This window comes from Electrona antarctica, assembly GCF_951216825.1.
Source record: "Electrona antarctica genome assembly, chromosome: 13".
Taxonomy (NCBI): Eukaryota; Metazoa; Chordata; class Actinopteri; order Myctophiformes; family Myctophidae; genus Electrona; species Electrona antarctica.
In genome coordinates, this window is record NC_136794.1 from 20,585,219 (window position 1) to 20,604,640 (window position 19,422).

General features: G+C 40.9%; 2 protein-coding genes across 2 annotated transcripts; both read right to left on the reverse strand.

Moving 5' to 3' along the window:
* Positions 1–62: 62 nt before the first annotated feature.
* On the reverse strand, positions 63–8,171 carry LOC306935690 (FAST kinase domain-containing protein 1, mitochondrial-like). The gene is made up of 14 exons (XM_079518860.1): positions 6,879–8,171; positions 5,982–6,050; positions 5,773–5,895; positions 5,268–5,684; positions 4,471–4,581; positions 4,235–4,366; positions 2,841–3,327; positions 2,596–2,710; positions 1,896–2,024; positions 1,644–1,769; positions 1,422–1,535; positions 1,157–1,304; positions 554–671; positions 63–435 (listed from the first exon to the last, which is right to left on the reverse strand). The coding sequence occupies exons 1-14, from the start codon at positions 7,217–7,219 to the stop codon at positions 340–342; spliced, it is 2,526 nt and encodes an 841-aa protein (XP_079374986.1). The 5' UTR covers positions 7,220–8,171; the 3' UTR covers positions 63–339.
* Positions 8,172–10,666: 2,495 nt separating this feature from the next.
* LOC306934812 (FAST kinase domain-containing protein 1, mitochondrial-like) lies at positions 10,667–18,507 on the reverse strand. Its single transcript, XM_079517609.1, has 14 exons — positions 17,236–18,507; positions 17,003–17,071; positions 16,776–16,916; positions 16,295–16,687; positions 15,495–15,605; positions 15,259–15,390; positions 13,856–14,351; positions 13,611–13,725; positions 12,911–13,039; positions 12,659–12,784; positions 12,431–12,550; positions 12,166–12,313; positions 11,558–11,672; positions 10,667–11,439 (listed from the first exon to the last, which is right to left on the reverse strand). Exons 1-14 carry the CDS (start codon positions 17,574–17,576, stop codon positions 11,311–11,313), a joined length of 2,565 nt encoding a protein of 854 aa, XP_079373735.1. The 5' UTR covers positions 17,577–18,507; the 3' UTR covers positions 10,667–11,310.
* Positions 18,508–19,422: the final 915 nt, after the last annotated feature.

Consider the following 19,422-nt stretch of genomic DNA (forward strand, 5'->3'; position numbering starts at 1 on the left):
CCCATGATCACAACACTTTATAAAGCATTTTATAATGACTCATATCACCATTAATTAATCTAATTACTTAAAAGCACCCAATGAGCACTTAGTGACTTATAATCACACTATGTATATCATTATAAAATTATAATATATTACAACTATGATAATTGTATAGTATAGTATGAGTTCTTAGAACATAGTGTTATAAGCAGTTTATAATGCATTATAAATATGCTATGACGGCACTGAAAATTACTGTGGAATGCATAGCAAGTGTTGCCATACTGATTGGAACTTCTAGAGCTCAGTCAGTATAAAAAGCAACGTTAATTCAATACCGATAACTGGGCCCTTTCAAGAAGGCAGATCTGAAAATATTGTCTTCTTAAGATACTCCTTCCTAGCATCTTGTGTTGAGAGTTCCATGGAGTTCCATTCAAAATGAGGGATCTGTATGTGCAAATGAAAACATTGGTTGTTGGATACTGAATATTTCAGACTTGATACATTGATTTCATTCAAGTAAACATACACCACATTCAACCTCCTCTATGCTTGCCTCTCTCACCTGAACAACATGATATCCAAGGATTTCTAGGTGCCTCTTTCTCATCATAGCGCGACCTGTCATGTGACTGAAAGGTCGTTTGCAAAACGACCTTGAATCCAAGAAGTCCACAGCAACACTAATACATTAAAACATGAAGTGGTAAATATTAGGGGTGGGACAGTTCAGTTAGCCCAGCTCAGTTTTTGGGTCTTGGTTTTGGTTCGGTAATACATCAAATCCATAGAAATAGTAATCCAGGATCATAGGTAAACCAAGAATTTATCATCAGTCTAAACAGTATGTCAAAGAAATCTATAATCTGTCTGTACATTAAAAGTATACACTATAGGATGCCATTTGTCTACAAATTACCTGGCATCTGTCTACATAACTAAAATACATTTGAGCCTTTTCATAATCCTGAAGAGGTGAGTCTTCAGATTACGGCGGAGGATTGGGACTTGGGAGTGAGTCTGCCGTTCTGACTGCAATGGGAAGTTCGTTCCACAGTTTGGATAAAAATAGCTGATGTACAAGCTTACAAAGCGTTGCGGTTAAATTATGTAAACTTCTGTAGATTTTTTTTCCCCTGTTTCGTCATGTTGTGGAATATATTCTTACCGCTGTGCTCCAGGTGGCAACTCATTCCTGTTCTTTTCCAGTGAATCAGAACCCCATTGAACCTTTCCACTGCCAGAGATGATCTGCAGTGTGTTGGGCTCTATGTAAGGCACAGGCTGATAGTTCTTGTCCAACACACACTCAAAGTCTACAAGAACAAAGTGCAATACAATATGAAAACATTGCTTAGCAAAGCCAGGGTAGCATTAGTTTACTTTATATTGTGGAAATGACTATCATGATAAGATTGTCATACATTACTTGCCTACTGTGTAGAAATAAGGGGTGAGAACTGCCACTCGGGCACAGTTCATTCCCCCCAGGACCTCACCCAGCATTCTGTGATTTTTTTGCTGTTGTACAGTAACATATCCATTCCCTGGAAAACATTTGACAGACAATTGAAAGTGTGGATGAGATTACAGCACACTTTCTTCTTTATATTGTATCTTTTCTCTACACTGACAAACAGTCCTTGACCCCTTACCATTCCTCTGCAGACAGTAGTGCTCATGAAACCATGGAACCTGGAACTCAGGGCACTCAAGACACACAGCTCGATTCAGCTCCATAAGCCGCAGTCGAATCTGAATTTTGAATGCATCCTCTAGGGCTGTCAGGAGATGTTTTATTATCAGTGATGAAGTACTGAGTCTGATCCTCTAAGGTGTGATTTGATTGATTTAAAAATGAATCATTTATATGCAATTGCCTTTGATCATTTTAACATAATTCTTACTTTCTAATTGTGAGTCCAGCTTGCTGAGAAAGTTTATATTAAAGATTTCTCTTATCAGTTTCTCTGGGAAACAATTGGCCATTGCCAAGGCATAGGTAAGAAGCACTAGCAAATGGGGATCAATGGAACCTGGAGACAAACAGATGAAAATATAATCTTTAAAAACGTCATGTGTCTGAGCAAATCAATATTTTTTGTCCTACACAAAACATTAAATTCCCATTGACAATGAATGGAAATTTTACGTCAGTGTCTGAGCAAATAGACATATTACGTCATGATGATGTATGATGATAAGAGCGCCCCTCACTTCACACGGGTGTGATTTTTGAGGGTATATTCAGCTAGTGTAGATTTTTGTCCTAACACAAACATTAAATGCCATTGACAATGAATGGAGAATTTATGTCATACCGTATGTAGATTGTCCTAACACAAACATTAAATGCTGTCTGAGCAAATCGGTATTTATGTTTTACTTTGATTGTATAATTGTATTGTGATTTATGCATTTAAAACTTTAGTCTTGCTTTTGTGGATTATGATTTATTATGGTTATGTTGTGGTTGATCATCCTCTATTGGAAAGAGCTTTGGGTAAACTCCTATTATGTTTATATGGTATATAAATAAAGATGACTTGACTTTTTGATTAACAATGATTATTAAAAACAAAACAAAAAACACTGATATTCACTTACTGATATGAGGTGTAAAGTGCTGAATGCAAACTTCAAACAAGTCATCTGTTCCAGGAGGATCATAATTCAGTATGGCAAAGGGTAGCAGTGTAGCATATGTCGCTGAGTGATGAATCTTAAAGACGAGAGAGAAAAGAAAATATAGTAAATGATGTGTTTGCTCTGCTTTTCCTGCCGTTTACATTTCAAATTATTATTTAAAATCTAGTTATAATATGTAAAATGATATAGTCTCTCTAAAACACCTTATCAATGTCTTTAATTGCCACACAAGCAACACGATCCATTAAAGGAGTACATAGATAGTTTGTCCGGGTTAAGAAGACGGCCAAGTCAAGTATATTGCTCCAGTTCATCTGGTCCATCATCCTCTGTAATGTGACCATGGTCTCCTCCAACCACTCTCCAGAGATTTTAGGGTACTTGAGCTCCAGAAGCTCCTCTAGCACCACATCCAGCCGGTCAGTTGTTTGGAGTCTCTCTTGCCGACAGTGGTTCAGTGTCTGCAGTAAGCGGACATACTTGCTGGGAGCGTTGTGACGGTAGGAGGGGTCATTGCGCATCCACTTGGGAATCGCCACGGCTAAAATGTTGAGGTCACTGAGAGAACACTGGGGCAACACCGCCTCCACCCGTGAGATCACACCTTCGTCAACTCGTGGGCAGGGCAGAATTGACAAGACGCGGGTCAACATGGTCACTTCATAAGGAAAGACGCTGTTCTGCAAGAAGCTGCAAGAGAAAATGGCATTAGTCTAGTTCACTCCAAATAAAGCTAGGTCCATCCATCTTCAACCGCTTATCCGTAGTCGGGTCGCGGGGCAACAGCATCACTAGAGTGCTCCAGACTTCCCTCTCTAGAGCAACATTAGTGACTTCCTCCTGGGGGATCCCGAGACATTCCAAGGCCAGTGAGTCGATGTGTTTCCTCCAACTGCGCCTCGGTCTGCCCCAAATATCATGATATATTTGACCAAATAAAGTACCTTGATATCAGCATTGTGACAATATACATTTATTTTTCAAACTGTTGCTTAATGCTGAATAAATTATACTTTTTAATTCACTTACAGTTCAAACCATGACATGCACAAGCATGGGGTTCACACTAATGCGAGCACCCAGGTGTGTGCGTTTCTCGTGGTTATGGTTATATCTTGGAAAGGTAAACAGGGTGGAGTGAGACAAGAGGCTTTGGGTTGGGGGGTGATGGCCTAATGGTTAAAGAGAAGACCACATAGGCTGTAATGCACCCGAGTCACAGGTTTGATTCCCGACTCCCGAGCCTGACGACCTTTGCTGCGTGTCACTCCCCGTCTCTCTCTATCCCCGTTTCCTGTCACTCTACACTGTACTATAGGCAGAAAAAGCCCAAAGGATTTTTTTTTAATACGTGTTCAGTATGAAGCCATCTATGAAATCTATGTAAAGGTTTAATAATTATACAGTATGTAGTCCCTGCTTCATCTCTCCCTCAGCTGGGGTCTTTGGCCTGACAAACATTGAAGACCCCTGTCCTAGATGATATCTAATTTCATATCACAATATTGATATAACAATATATTGCCCGAATCCAAAACAAACAGATGTAGGAAATTGGTATGTAGGTGTAGCAGTTAATAATCAAAACATGACTCACTTGACCAAGCTATTCCTTAATTTACTGAATAACTCAGGGTTCTGGTAATGCAGCAGATAAAGTGTTTGAGTAATTCTGGTCACTTCCTTTGGCCTGTAGACATGAAGGTTCTTTTGGACTACTGATGCGATCCTGTCAAGAAACGATGAGATGACATGATTGCATTATTTGTATACACTGTACTGTAGAAGCTACTTGGACATGCTACATGACAATAACAGATCTAAGCAACTTACTTGCTGATCAACTGAAGATTCCTACAATTAATCTCTTCTAGTGCCACAACAACAGCCAGGGCCTGGTGGGCACTGAACTCATCTGCTAATAGGAGCACTGTGTTCTCGAATCTAAAAGGATTTAAATAGCATATTAGAAACGATCTACAGCAAGTACCATGGGTTAGATATTTCATGCTGTTGTTAGTTTACACCACTAAGGCGCGATTTATATTTTGTTGCGCACCAGTGTTGCGCATTATAGTCAACTTTAAAGTTTTAACCACTTAACCCTGTTTAATGAAGTATATAATATTATACTTCATTAGGGTGCATGTGTTTGGTCCAACGTACTAACAGTCCTACAGTCATGAGTCCGACACCCTACCCAAAACCCAACCCTAAACATAACCTCACTGGAAGCCACAGGTTAGTTGTAACCTGCCACGCATGTCGGGAGCCACGGGTGAGTTTTAACCCGGCCACAGGTCAGTTGTAACCGGCCGTGCATGTCGGGAGCGACGGTGTTGTCGGACTAAAGCCTGCCGGACTGTTAGTATGTCTAACAAACGTATGTACCCAACTTAATTGACCGTAGTCCCCCAGGGGCCTATACGAGTCCTGCTCCTTTTTCCCCCTCTGCACCAAAAATAAAATAGCTGATCTACAAGCCTACAGTGCCTAGTTTTGTGACACGTTGTGAGCTTGTAGATTGGCTATTTTCGGCAAATATTTCTCCTCCAGAATAGGAACCTTAGTATTCATGTGGTTAGCAGATGTGTATAAAACTACACTATAAAAGAATAATACAAACAAACCGTTCTCTGATTTCTGGACTGGCCATGGGACTAAGAGCAACAAACAGTTTGGTGAAGGTGAAAGGATCAGTGCTTGAGTCAATCAGTTCTAAGAGTCTCTGTTTAGCTGCCAGCTTGAAGTCACAGCAGTTGTCGAATTGCAATTTTTTATACAGTCCCAAGATACTGCTGATGTTCTCTGCATCGAGCCGGCAAACGTTTTGCACCAGGATCTGGTTGCACTTCATCAGCAGATGAAGTGCAACCAGTGGCTGTGCTTGCCAGTGGCTGTGCTTGATGTTACACAGGAACCGCACCACCCTACTTGCTGATGAGGGATCCCCGGGGGGCAGAAGATCATCTGCCTTGCTTATGAGAGCGTCCCGCAAACGAGGAGACACCAAGGAAGACACGCTAACCATCAGTGTGGTCAGGATCCTAAGAACAACAAACGCCACATAAATAGATATTAAAAATGGGAAACAAATTTTAAAGCAATTTTCATCACTTCAGCCTCAATGTATACCTAGCATCATCGATAGTCGACAGCTTCTGATCCAGAATGTTAGTTATTTGACCCATCAGAGGGCTATGTTGCAGGTGGTCATGTAGACATACTGCAAACTTGGAGAGGGATGACATTGGCAATCTGGCAAAACAAATGAAATCATTTATTCTTAATTACGATAACAATAATTCCACATGGACAGAGGGACATGATGTAATGTACTGTACCGGTCTAATCTGAGCCATGCTTCTGAAACCAGGTGTTGAACAAGAGTGTCATGAGGGTCCACATTGAGCCTGAAAGAATCCAATGATAAATTGAATGACATTGATAAGCTGCAGTTTCATATAGAGCCTGACCATGTATCGGCCCATTTATCGCTGCCATTTTAGACAATATCGGTCTAGTTTCTAAGTACTTTTAGTAGATAGCATTTAGAAGCTCAACTTGTCCTCTAGCTCCTTTCGGAACCCTACGTTAAAGTTTCTGACATTTTGATGACTTTATGTAGGGTTCCTTCTCACCGGATTCAAGCGACATGGGATGCCATCTGATTTCCCCTGACTTAGCCCTGTGCTGCGGTGTGGGTGTCACGCTGACATATTCCAAACGAAGCATATGAACGCTATAGGAGACAACGAACCATCTGACCCCCCCCGCGAACGGCTCAGAAGCCGTTAAGTATTTTTAATGTTTGTACGACCGTTTTGCCAGCTCTGAAATTCTCTCTTCGGTCCCTCCTTGTTGACATCTCGGTTGGCTAGCTGCGCCTACGAGGCGCGTAGGGAGGCGCTGCTAGCCAACCGAGATGCCGAGAGGCGGTACAATGGGATGTCAACAAGAGAGAATTTCAGAGCTGCCAAAACGGTCGTACAAACATTAAAAATACTTAACGGCTTCTGAGCCGTTCGCGGGGGGGGTCAGATGGTTCGTTGTCTCCTATAGCGTTCATATGCTTCGTTTGGAATATGTCAGCGTGACACCCACACCGCAGCACAGGGCTAAGTCAGGGGAAATCAGATGGCATCCCATGTCGCTTGATGCCGGTGAGACCGGACCCTACGTGGTAGGTCCAAAGGAGCTCAACCCGGGGGGTCCGGAGACGGGCTACTTGTCCTCCTTACCTGAGAATATTGTAAAGCATGTCTACCAACATGGAATCCCCCATCAGGGTAATTTTATTCTCGGCCAAGACCCGGAGGGTCAGGAACTCTGGGTTGTTCTTGATGCAATCAACAGTCCTCAGCATGTGTTGTTTCTTCTTCTGGAACTGCCACAGCATCCCCACAGCACAACCAACATGGCTCACATTGAGTTTAGCCTTGTTCTTGCCCACCACCTCAAACACTTGGTCTTCACCAGAGCAGACTTGCAACCTCTCCAAAAGATAGTCGCTGTTCCCTGACCCCGCATATAGTGCCCTGCGCAGGCAGGAGTTCACTAATCGGAACCGAAACAAAGCCATGAGCTCAGCCTCAGAACTAATCGAAGGACAATGTGAATACTACTAAATGAAAGGACTGTTATTCAAGGACTAGGATCTTGGAGATGTCAGAATGATGTGTCGTCATCTCTATGAACCCGTCGGTAATGTCGAGGTTATCTCCATATGGAGATCCAAGCATCTAGAATCGATGATGTCAGTCGTAGTACCAGCTCGTCAGGTAACTATATGGTAATCTGACAATCACGGTTCACGGTGATGAGAGCTAGAGCATTTTGTAACAGCATAAACAATGGCTGCTGTCTCTCAAGTGTCAAATCAAAGTCATCAGAATAAAATATCAAATATTTTGAAGTGTAACAGTATCTCACATTTTTTTGTCAATGACGAGTAGCACGTAACACCATTCCATACTGAACTCAATCATTTAGCAAAACAATAGGTCCGTCAGGAACAGGTCGGGAGATGTTGAGTTTGACTTTCCCACTGAGCAGTGAGCACACGTGTCTGGAACAAGCAAAACACGACTGAGGAGTCAGAGTGACAACGTCACATGCATCTAGGTAATGCTGGGTTAAATGGCTGTCTCCACATAGGATATCTATTATTCATATTTTCTATATATAATATATAGACGTAAAATTGTCCGTGTACAATGTTAAAGTAGTGATAACATTCCACTTCCCTATAGCCTAGCCACTTCCCTAGCCAGTAATGTCAAACAATGTAGGCGCATGTTTTAAGGCACAGAGCGTCCGTCACGGGCGGGTCATTATGGTGGACACCAGAGCCTTAGGGCTAGATCTTATACTCTAGCTTAGATACGTTCGGAAATGTGCACCGGGAGCGCACTCGCCTATTAGTTTGCATTGCACAGTGCGCTATTTCCGAACGCGCCCGACGGCTCTGATGGACACGTGAGTTTATAACACCGATCGGCACAACGAGGGATCCAAATCGAGCATGCAGTATCGGCTAAGTACCCATTACCGAGAATTGAGGAGAATATGCGCACGTGTATTTTCCAAACTTTTGAGGTGATGAGTCAAGTGGCCCTGTCTGCTATATTTTCATATACGGTCGAATGTGCAAGGATTGTCCCAGAGCCTGGCTCTGGATTTACTGAAGTACAGTACTTAAGTACAATTTTGATGTATTCCAATACTTTTCCTTCTCGATCCACTACATCTCAGAGGCAAATATTGTACTTTTACTCAACTACACTTATTTTAAAACTTTAGTTACTATAGTTACTTTTACTTTGTAGATTTTGATTATTATTATTACAAAACAACCACTTCAAATAGCCGATCTACAAGCTCACAATGCGTCGCGATGCGAGGCGTTCTGAGCTTGTAGCTCAGCTATTTTCTAAAGATTGCACATTTTGACCAAATTTGTAACTATAAAATATTGAGATCATTTTACAACAATGTTTTGCACTTTCATCAATTCAATTAGTTTTTTGTTATTGAACTCATACTCATCACTTTTGTTTTTCTTCCAGACAAGGTTAGAGTACGCCCTCTGGAGCAGGAAGATGGCATTGCAGCAGCATCTTCCCTCCCTTTGTGAGTGGTAGGCTATGTGAACGGATGTGAACTGGGAGAGGGTCCATGACATTTCTTGGGTTGTTCATCTGGGATTTTTCAAGTGGCCAAGGAACAGGAAACAACAATGATGAATTAAAGATACAATGAAAACGTAGTTAAACATAACGGAATAATATGAAACTGAACAGACTCTATTAAGAAATGAATTAAACTGTTTAACCCAGTAAAGAAACTATAATCATTCAAATACGCTGTGTTATAGTACATTTTAAATCAGTACAAAATGCACTCACTAGTATTAGTTTCATAGCGTTTCTCATTATTCTATAATGACAGAACATTGTTAAGAGTAATTTTAAGTAAACCAACTACAACAGCAAGAAAGATAGGAGTCTCTCTCTACCGCCAAATGGTCATCTGATCTGAAGGTTCTAGATTCTCACCAGGGGAGCAAGCTTCAAACGGTTAGAACAATAGGCCTTTGCCGAAGTGTAAACATTCTTTACTATGGTAAATAAGGAGTCGTTGAGTCTACAGCAGAAGGAACATTTTGGCATGAAACCTCAGACAAGAGAGAACTTCTTGTTTAGTTTCATACTCAAGTAGTTATGAAATATGCTATATGATTCACCATATACCACACCTTCATCAGGCCCGATGAAGGTCTGAACGACTGAAACGTTGCTCAGTAAAATGCTGTAAGTGAAGACAGTGTGCAGGATTCCATTTTTGAATACTACTCCAGTCAATTATCCGACACATCTGTCCTCCGTAGGTGTGAAAAAGGACTTTTTTCTTTTTTTCCATGACCTGGATTTTCATAGCCTACCCAAGGATTCTCTTCTTCCCATTCCATACACCATCATTACTGGGGTTTGGATTCCACCTTCTGCTGTAAAGGTTGGGTACCCGGTAAGTGTATTTTGTTTGTTAAAATAAGTGTTAAATAGCTCTATATGCTCTGTAATCATTGCTATAGAATGTTTGTTCATTAACAAGGGTCTTCAGCTCCTTACTAAACAGAAATTTCATTTTCTGGTTGGGATTATCCAATCAGGAGAGAGAACTTTCCAATCACCTGATCCGATCGGGACAATTCCCTAGTCTGCACGAATACTGGACAACTCACCCCGGTGCTTGCCCGTTTTTCCTCCCGGAATTTTCCCCAGTGAGGGGGATAACTTTGTAATATGCTATTGGCGGTTTGTATTCTTTTTGGAAAAATTTAAAAAGATACTCCTGTGGAAAGGCTATATTATTTTACTTATATTGACCCTATAAACAATTTAGTATTATTTAGTATATGTAAGGTTTTGCCCACTCAAATGGTACCTCGTCAGATAATCCCCACATAGCCACAACAACTTCTGTGAACCGACTTCACTGTAGTAGCCTTTACATAAATTATATTTGTACTTAGGCTGTCTGCTGTCGTGAAAGTTTATAGTTAGAGAAATTCAAAGTCCAGCCGTCTGCTGTCCAGCCTCTCCCACCCCTCACTGGGGAAAATTCCGGGAGGAAAACGGAAAAGGGGTGAGTTGTCTTGTTACCGTCTGCACCTATAGCCCAGCTCTGAGATGGTATGTAGAAGTGGTTGGTATTTAATGACCTTGGTCATAAAAGTTTCCCCTAGGCTAGGGTCAAAGGTGCAGGCTATACAGACTCTTGTCAGACTCTCGCTTGTTTGTTTTTTTCTGTTTATTTGTAAAAAATTAGTACCGATCATAAAAAAAAAAAAACATATCATGATGAATCATCATGATCAGTCCCCCGATAAATGATTGACATTTGATGCAAATTTACTTCTCCTAACCATACAGTCTGCATTGGGCCCATAAACATGCAAATATTGCAGTGCATATGTGTACAAACTAGGGCTACACGTTATTAGGAAAACATGTGATATCCGAAAACATTGTTTTGTTATCAATTGTTTTTATTTATCACAGAACAATACAATTATGTAGTATCATTCATCATGAATACAAATAAAACAAACAAAAATAAGATACATGCACATATGCAATGTGAACACAACAAAGAATTCAAGAAAAGAAAAAAGCAGGTTAAAGAAAGTGAGCAGACTTTATTTTACGGAATGCACTGGAATCTACTGTATGAGCGTTTGTCACTATTTCGAACATATGTTGAACCACATGATTGGCACTGTTTCTGCCCCCTCATTCAAGGTTGTACTTTATTCATTAGTTAATCATTATTTCATGAACCTTATCTGCAAGTGTTACCCTTTATTGTTACATCTTGTGTACAGGTACATAAGAGTAAAACCTATTTTTGTTTGGCTTCCTTCAGACAATGCAGCAGCATAGATAACACCAAACAGTACAATAGGAAAGGATAGAATCTTTATGAGTGCAGAAACGAGCAAACAAAGAGTAAAACGATGATCATACAGTATGTACTTGTCCATGTTTTCCCTGTAATAGCAAAGTTAGGTAAACTTTGTGTTCCATATTTCTACAACAAATGTTGTTTAGAAAGGTGGATTGATTCGAGCATAATAGTGCAAGAAGAGGACAAAGGTGTGAAGGAGGGGTGCTAGCGTTTTCCTTTGCCCTGTTTCGCTCTGGTCTTATCAGTTCTATCTGAAAATATTGTCTTCTTAAGATACTCCTTCCTAGCATCTTGTGTTGAGAGTTCCATGGAGTTCCATTCAAAATGAGGGATCTGTATGTGCAAATGAAAACATTGGTTGTTGGATACTGAATATTTCAGACTTGATACATTGATTTCATTCAAGTAAACATACACCACATTCAACCTCCTCTATGCTTGCCTCTCTCACCTGAACAACATGATATCCAAGGATTTCTAGGTGCCTCTTTCTCATCATATCTTGACCTTTCATGTGACGAGAACTTCTGCAAAACGACTTGGAATCCAAGAAGTCCACAGCAACACTAATAAATTAAAACATGAAGTGGTAAATATTAGGGGTGGGACAGTTCAGTTAGCCCAGCTCAGTTTTTGGGTCTTGGTTTTGGTTCGGTAATACATCAAATCCATAGAAATAGTAATCCAGGATCATAGGTAAACCAAGAATTTATCATCAGTCTAAACAGTATGTCAAAGAAATCTATAATCTGTCTGTACATTGAAACTATACACTATAAGATGCCATTTGTCTACAAATTACCTGGCATCTGTCTACATAACATGATCTCTAAAATACATTTGAGCCTTTTCATAATCCTGAAGAGGTGAGTCTTCAGATTACGGCGGAGGATTGGGATTTGGGAGTGAGTCTGCCGTTCTGACTGCAATGGGAAGTTCGTTCCACAGTTTGGATAAAAATAGCTGATGTACAAGCTTACAAAGCGTTGCGGTTAAATTATGTAAACTTCTGTAGATTTTTTTCCCCCTGTTTCGTCATGTTGTGGAATATATTCTTACCGCTGTGCTCCAGGTGGCAACTCATTCCTGTTCTTTTCCAGTGAATCAGAACCCCATTGAACCTTTCCACTGCCAGAGATGATCTGCAGTGTGTTGGGCTCTATGTAAGGCACAGGCTGATAGTTCTTGTCCAACACACACTCAAAGTCTACAAGAACAAAGTGCAATACAATATGAAAACATTGCTTAGCAAAGCCAGGGTAGCATTAGTTTACTTTATATTGTGGAAATGACTATCATGATAAAATTGTCATACATTACTTGCCTACTGTGTAGAAATAAGGGGTGAGAACTGCCACTCGGGCACAGTTCATTCCCCCCAGGACCTCACCCAGCATTCTGTGATTTTGCTGTTGTACAGTAACATGACTGATAAATCCATTCCCTGGAAAACATTTGACAGACAATTGAAATTGTGGATGAGATTACAGCACACTTTCTTCTTTATATTGTATCTTTTCTCTACACTGACAAACAGTCCTTGACCCCTTACCATTCCTCTGCAGACAGTAGTGCTCATGAAACCATGGAACCTGGAACTCAGGGCACTCAAGACACACAGCTCGATTCAGCTCCATAAGCCGCAGTCGAATCAGCATTTTGAATGCATCCTTTAGGGCTGTCAGGAGATGTTTTATTATCAGTGATGAAGTACTGAGTCTGATCCTCTAAGGTGTGATTTGATTGATTTAAAAATGAATCATTTATATGCAATTGCCTTTGATCATTTTAACATAATTCTTACTTTCTAATTGTGAGTCCAGCTTGCTGAGAAAGTTTATATTAAAGATTTCTCTTATCAGTTTCTCTGGGAAACAATTGGCCATTGCCAAGGCATAGGCAAGAAGCACTAGCAAATGGGGATCAATGGAACCTGGAGACAAACAGATGAAAATATAATCTTTAAAAACGTCATGTGTCTGAGCAAATCAATATTTTTTGTCCTACACAAAACATTAAATTCCCATTGACAATGAATGGAAATTTTACGTCAGTGTCTGAGCAAATAGACATGTTACGTCATGATGATGTATGATGATAAGAGCGCCCCTCACTTCACACGGGTGTGATTTTTGAGGGTATATTCAGCTAGTGTAGATTTTTGTCCTAACACAAACATTAAATGCCATTGACAATGAATGGAGAATTTATGTCATACCGTATGTAGATTGTCCTAACACAAACATTAAATGCTGTCTGAGCAAATCGGTATTTACGTTTTACTTTGATTGTATAATTGTATTGTGATTTATGCATTTAAAACTTTAGTCTTGCTTTTGTGGATTATGATTTATTATGGTTATGTTGTGGTTGATCATCCTCTATTGGAAAGAGCTTTGGGTAAACTCCTATTATGTTTATATGGTATATAAATAAAGATGACTTGACTTTTTGATTAACAATGATTATTAAAAACAAAACAAAAAACACTGATATTCACTTACTGATATGAGGTGTAAAGTGCTGAATGCAAACTTCAAACAAGTCATCTGTTCCAGGAGGATCATAATTCAGTATGGCAAAGGGTAGCAGTGTAGCATATGTCGCTGAGTGATGAATCTTAAAGACGAGAGAGAAAAGAAAATATAGTAAATTATGTGTTTGCTCTGCTTTTCCTGCCGTTTACATTTCAAATTATTATTTAAAATCTAGTTATAATATGTAAAATGATATAGTCTCTCTAAAACACCTTATCAATGTCTTTAATTGCCACACAAGCAACACGATCCATTAAAGGAGTACATAGATAGTTTGTCCGGGTTAAGAAGGCGGCCAAGTCAAGTATATTGCTCCAGTTCATCTGGTCCATCATCCTCTGTAATGTGACCATGGTCTCCTCCAGCAGAAATTCCTCAAACCACGCTCCAGAGATGGACTTGATGTACTTGAGCTCTTCTAGCACCACATCCAGCCGGTCAGTTGTTTGGAGTCTCTCTTGCCCACAGTGGTTCAGTGTCTGCAGTAAGCGGACATACTTGCTGGGAGCGTTGTGACGGTAGGAGGGGTCATTGCGCATCCACTTGGCAATCGCCACGGCTAAAATGTTGAGGTCACTGAGAGAACACTGGGGCAACACCGCCTCCACCCGTGAGATCACACCTTCGTCAACTCGTGGGCAGGGCAGCATTGACAAGACGCGGGTCAACATGGTCACTTCATAAGGAAAGACGCTGTTCTGCAAGAAGCTGCAAGAGAAAATGGCATTAGTCTAGTTCACTCCAAATAAAGCTAGGTCCATCCATCTTCAACCGCTTATCCGTAGTCGGGTCGCGGGGCAACAGCATCACTAGAGTGCTCCAGACTTCCCTCTCTAGAGCAACATTAGTGACTTCCTCCTGGGGGATCCCGAGACATTCCAAGGCCAGTGAGTCGATGTGTTTCCTCCAACTGCGCCTCGGTCTGCCCCAAATATCATGATATATTTGACCAAATAAAGTACCTTGATATCAGCATTGTGACAATATACATTTATTTTTCAAACTGTTGCTTAATGCTGAATAAATTATACTTTTTAATTCACTTACAGTTCAAACCATGACATGCACGAGCATGGGGTTCACACTAATGCGAGCACCCAGGTGTGTGCGTTGCTCGTGGTTATGGTTATATCTTGGAAAGGTAAACAGGGTGGAGTGAGACAAGAGGCTTTGGGTTGGGGGGTGATGGCCTAATGGTTAAAGAGAAGACCACATAGGCTGTAATGCACCCGAGTCACAGGTTTGATTCCCGACTCCCGAGCCTGACGACCTTTGCTGCGTGTCACTCCCCGTCTCTCTCTATCCCCGTTTCCTGTCACTCTACACTGTACTATAGGCAGAAAAAGCCCAAAGGATTTTTTTTTAATACGTGTTCAGTATGAAGCCATCTATGAAATCTATGTAAAGGTTTAATAATTATACAGTATGTAGTCCCTGCTTCATCTCTCCCTCATCTGGGGTCTTTGGCCTGACAAACATTGAAGACCCCTGTCCTAGATGATATCTAATTTCACATCACAATATTGATATAACAATATATTGCCCTAATCCAAAACAAACAGATGTAGGAAATTGGTATGTAGGTGTAGCAGTTAATAATCAAAACATTACTCACTTGACCAAGCTATTCCTTAATTTACTGAATAACTCAGGGTTCTGGTAATGCAGCAGATAAAGTGTTTGAGTAATTCTGGTCACTTCCTTTGGCCTGTAGACATGAAGGTTCTTTTGGACTACTGATGCGATCCTGTCAAGAAACGATGAGATGACATGATTGCATTATTTGTATACACTGTACTGTAGAAGCTACTTGGACATGCTACATGACAATAACAGATCTAAGCAACTTACTTGCTGATCAACTGAAGATTCCTACAATTAATCTCTTCTAGTGCCACAACAACAGCCAGGGCCTGGTGGGCACTGAACTCATCTGCTAATAGGAGCGCTGTGTTCTCGAATCTAAAAGGATTTAAATAGCATATTAGAAACGATCTACAGCAAGTACCATGGGTTAGATTATATTTCATGCTGTTGTTAGTTTACACCACTAAGGCGCGATTTATATTTTGTTGCGCACCAGTGTTGCGCATTATAGTCAACTTTAAAGTTTTAACCACTTAACCCTGTTTAATGAAGTATATAATATTATACTTCATTAGGGTGCATGTGTTTGGTCCAACGTACTAACAGTCCTACAGTCATGAGTCCGACACCCTACCCAAAACCCAACCCTAAACATAACCTCACTGGAAGCCACAGGTTAGTTGTAACCTGCCACGCATGTCGGGAGCCACGGGTGAGTTTTAACCCGGCCACAGGTCAGTTGTAACCGGCCGTGCATGTCGGGAGCGACGGTGTTGTCGGACTAAAGCCTGCCGGACTGTTAGTATGTCTAACAAACGTATGTACCAAACTTAATTGACCGTAGTCCCCCAGGGGCCTATACGAGTCCTGCTCCTTTTTCCCCCTCTGCACCAAAAATAAAATAGCTGATCTACAAGCCTACAGTGCCTAGTTTTGTGACACGTTGTGAGCTTGTAGATTGGCTATTTTCGGCAAATATTTCTCCTCCAGAATAGGAACCTTAGTATTCATGTGGTTAGCAGTTGTGTATAAAACTACACTATAAAATAATAATACAAACAAACCGTTCTCTGATTTCTGGACTGGCCATGGGACTAAGAGCAACAAACAGTTTGGTGAAGGTGAAAGGATCAGTGCTTGAGTCAATCAGTTCTAAGAGTCTCTGTTTAGCTGCCAGCTTGAAGTCACAGCAGTTGTCGAATTGCAATTTTTTATACAGTCCCAAGATAATGCTGATGTTCTCTGCATCGAGCCGGCAAACGTTTTGCACCAGGATCTGGTTGCACTTCATCAGCAGAGGCCAGTGGCTGTGCTTGATGTTACGCAGGAACCGCACCACCCTACTTGCTGATGAGGGATCCCCGGGGGGCAGAAGATCATCTGCCTTGCTTATGAGAGCGTCCCGCAAACGAGGAGACACCAAGGAAGACACGCTAACCATCAGTGTGGTCAGGATCCTAAGAACAACAAACGCCACATAAATAGATATTAAAAATGGGAAACAAATTTTAAAGCAATTTTCATCACTTCAGCCTCAATGTATACCTAGCATCATCGATAGTCGACAGCTTCTGATCCAGAATGTTAGTTATTTGACCCATCAGAGGGCTATGTTGCAGGTGGTCATGATATATATATCTATGATGTAGACATACTGCAAACTTGGAGAGGGATGACATTGGCAATCTGGCAAAACAAATGAAATCATTTATTCTTAATTACGATAACAATAATTCCACATGGACAGAGGGACATGATGTAATGTACTGTACCGGTCTAATCTGAGCCATGCTTCTGAAACCAGGTGTTGAACAAGAGTGTCATGAGGGTCCACATTGAGCCTGAAAGAATCCAATGATAAATTGAATGACATTGATAAGCTGCAGTTTCATATAGAGCCTGACCATGTATCGGCCCATTTATCGCTGCCATTTTAGACAATATCGGTCTAGTTTCTAAGTACTTTTAGTAGATAGCATTTAGAAGCTCAACTTGTCCTCCTTACCTGAGAATATTGTAAAGCATGTCTACCAACATGGAATCCCCCATCAGGGTAATTTTATTCTCGGCCAAGACCCGGAGGGTCAGGAACTCTGGGTTGTTCTTGATGCAATCAACAGTCCTCAGCATGTGTTGTTTCTTCTTCTGGAACTGCCACAGCATCCCCACAGCACAACCAACATGGCTCACATTGAGTTTAGCCTTGTTCTTGCCCACCACCTCAAACACTTGGTCTTCACCAGAGCAGACTTGCAACCTCTCCATAAGATAGTCGCTGTTCCCTGACCCCGCATATAGTGCCCTGCGCAGGCAGGAGTTCACTAATCGGAACCGAAACAAAGCCATGAGCTCAGCCTCAGACTAATCGAAGGACAATGTGAATACTACTAAATGAAAGGACTGTTATTCAAGGACTAGGATCTTGGAGATGTCAGAATGATGTGTCGTCATCTCTATGAACCCGTCGGTAATGTCGAGGTTATCTCCATATGGAGATCCAAGCATCTAGAATCGATATGTCAGTCGTAGTACCAGCTCGTCAGGTAACTTATGGTAATCTGACAATCACGGTTCACGATGATGAGAGCTAGAGCATTTTGTAACAGCATAAACAATGGCTGCTGTCTCTCAAGTGTCAAATCAAAGTCATCAGAATAAAATATCAAATATTTTGAAGTGTAACAGTATCTCACATTTTTTGTCAATGACGAGTAGCACGTAACACCATTCCATACTGAACTCAATCATTTAGCAAAACAATAGGTCCGTCAGGAACAGGTCGGGAGATGTTGAGTTTGACTTTCCCACTGAGCAGTGAGCACACGTGTCTGGAACAAGCAAAACACGACTGAGGAGTCAGAGTGACAACGTCACATGCATCTAGGTAATGCTGGGTTAAATGGCTGTCTCCACATAGGATATCTATTATTCATATTTTCTATATATAATATATAGACGTAAAATTGTCCGTGTACAATGTTAAAGTAGTGATAACATTCCACTTCCCTATAGCCTAGCCACTTCCCTAGCCAGTAATGTCAAACAATGTAGGCGCATGTTTTAAGGCACAGAGCGTCCGTCACGGGCGGGTCATTATGGTGGACACCAGAGCCTTAGGGCTAGATCTTATACTCTAGCTTAGATACGTTCGGAAATGTGCACCGGGAGCGCACTCGCCTATTAGTTTGCATTGCACAGTGCGCTATTTCCGAACGCGCCCGACGGCTCTGATGGACACGTGAGTTTATAACACCGATCGGCACAACGAGGGATCCAAATCGAGCATGCAGTATCGGCTAAGTACCCATTACCGAGAATTGAGGAGAATATGCGCACGTGTATTTTCCAAACTTTTGAGGTGATGAGTAAAGTGGCCACTGCCCTGGCTGCTATATTTTCATATACGGTCGAATGTGCAAGGATTGTCCCAGAGCCTGGCTCTGGATTTACTGAAGTACAGTACTTAAGTACAATTTTGATGTATTCCAATACTTTTCCTTCTCGATCCACTACATCTCAGAGGCAAATATTGTACTTTTACTCAACTACACTTATTTTAAAACTTTAGTTACTATAGTTACTTTTACTTTGTAGATTTTGATTATTATTATTACAAAACAACCACTTCAAATAGCCGATCTACAAGCTCACAATGCGTCGCGATGCGAGGCGTTCTGAGCTTGTAGCTCAGCTATTTTCTAAAGATTGCACATTTTGACCAAATTTGTAACTATAAAATATTGAGATCATTTTACAACAATGTTTTGCACTTTCATCAATTCAATTAGTTTTTTGTTATTGAACTCATACTCATCACTTTTGTTTTTCTTCCAGACAAGGTTAGAGTACGCCCTCTGGAGCAGGAAGATGGCATTGCAGCAGCATCTTCCCTCCCTTTGTGAGTGGTAGGCTATGTGAACGGATGTGAACTGGGAGAGGGTCCATGAAATTGCTTGGGTTGTTCATCTGGGATTTTTCAGGTGGCCAAGGAACAGGAAACAACAATGATGAATTAAAGATACAATGAAAACGTAGTTAAACATAACGGAAATATATGAAACTGAACAGACTCTATTAAGAAATGAATTAAACTGTTTAACCCAGTAAAGAAACTATAATCATTAAAATACGCTGTGTTATAGTACATTTTAAATCAGTACAAAATGCACTCACTAGTATTAGTTTCATAGCG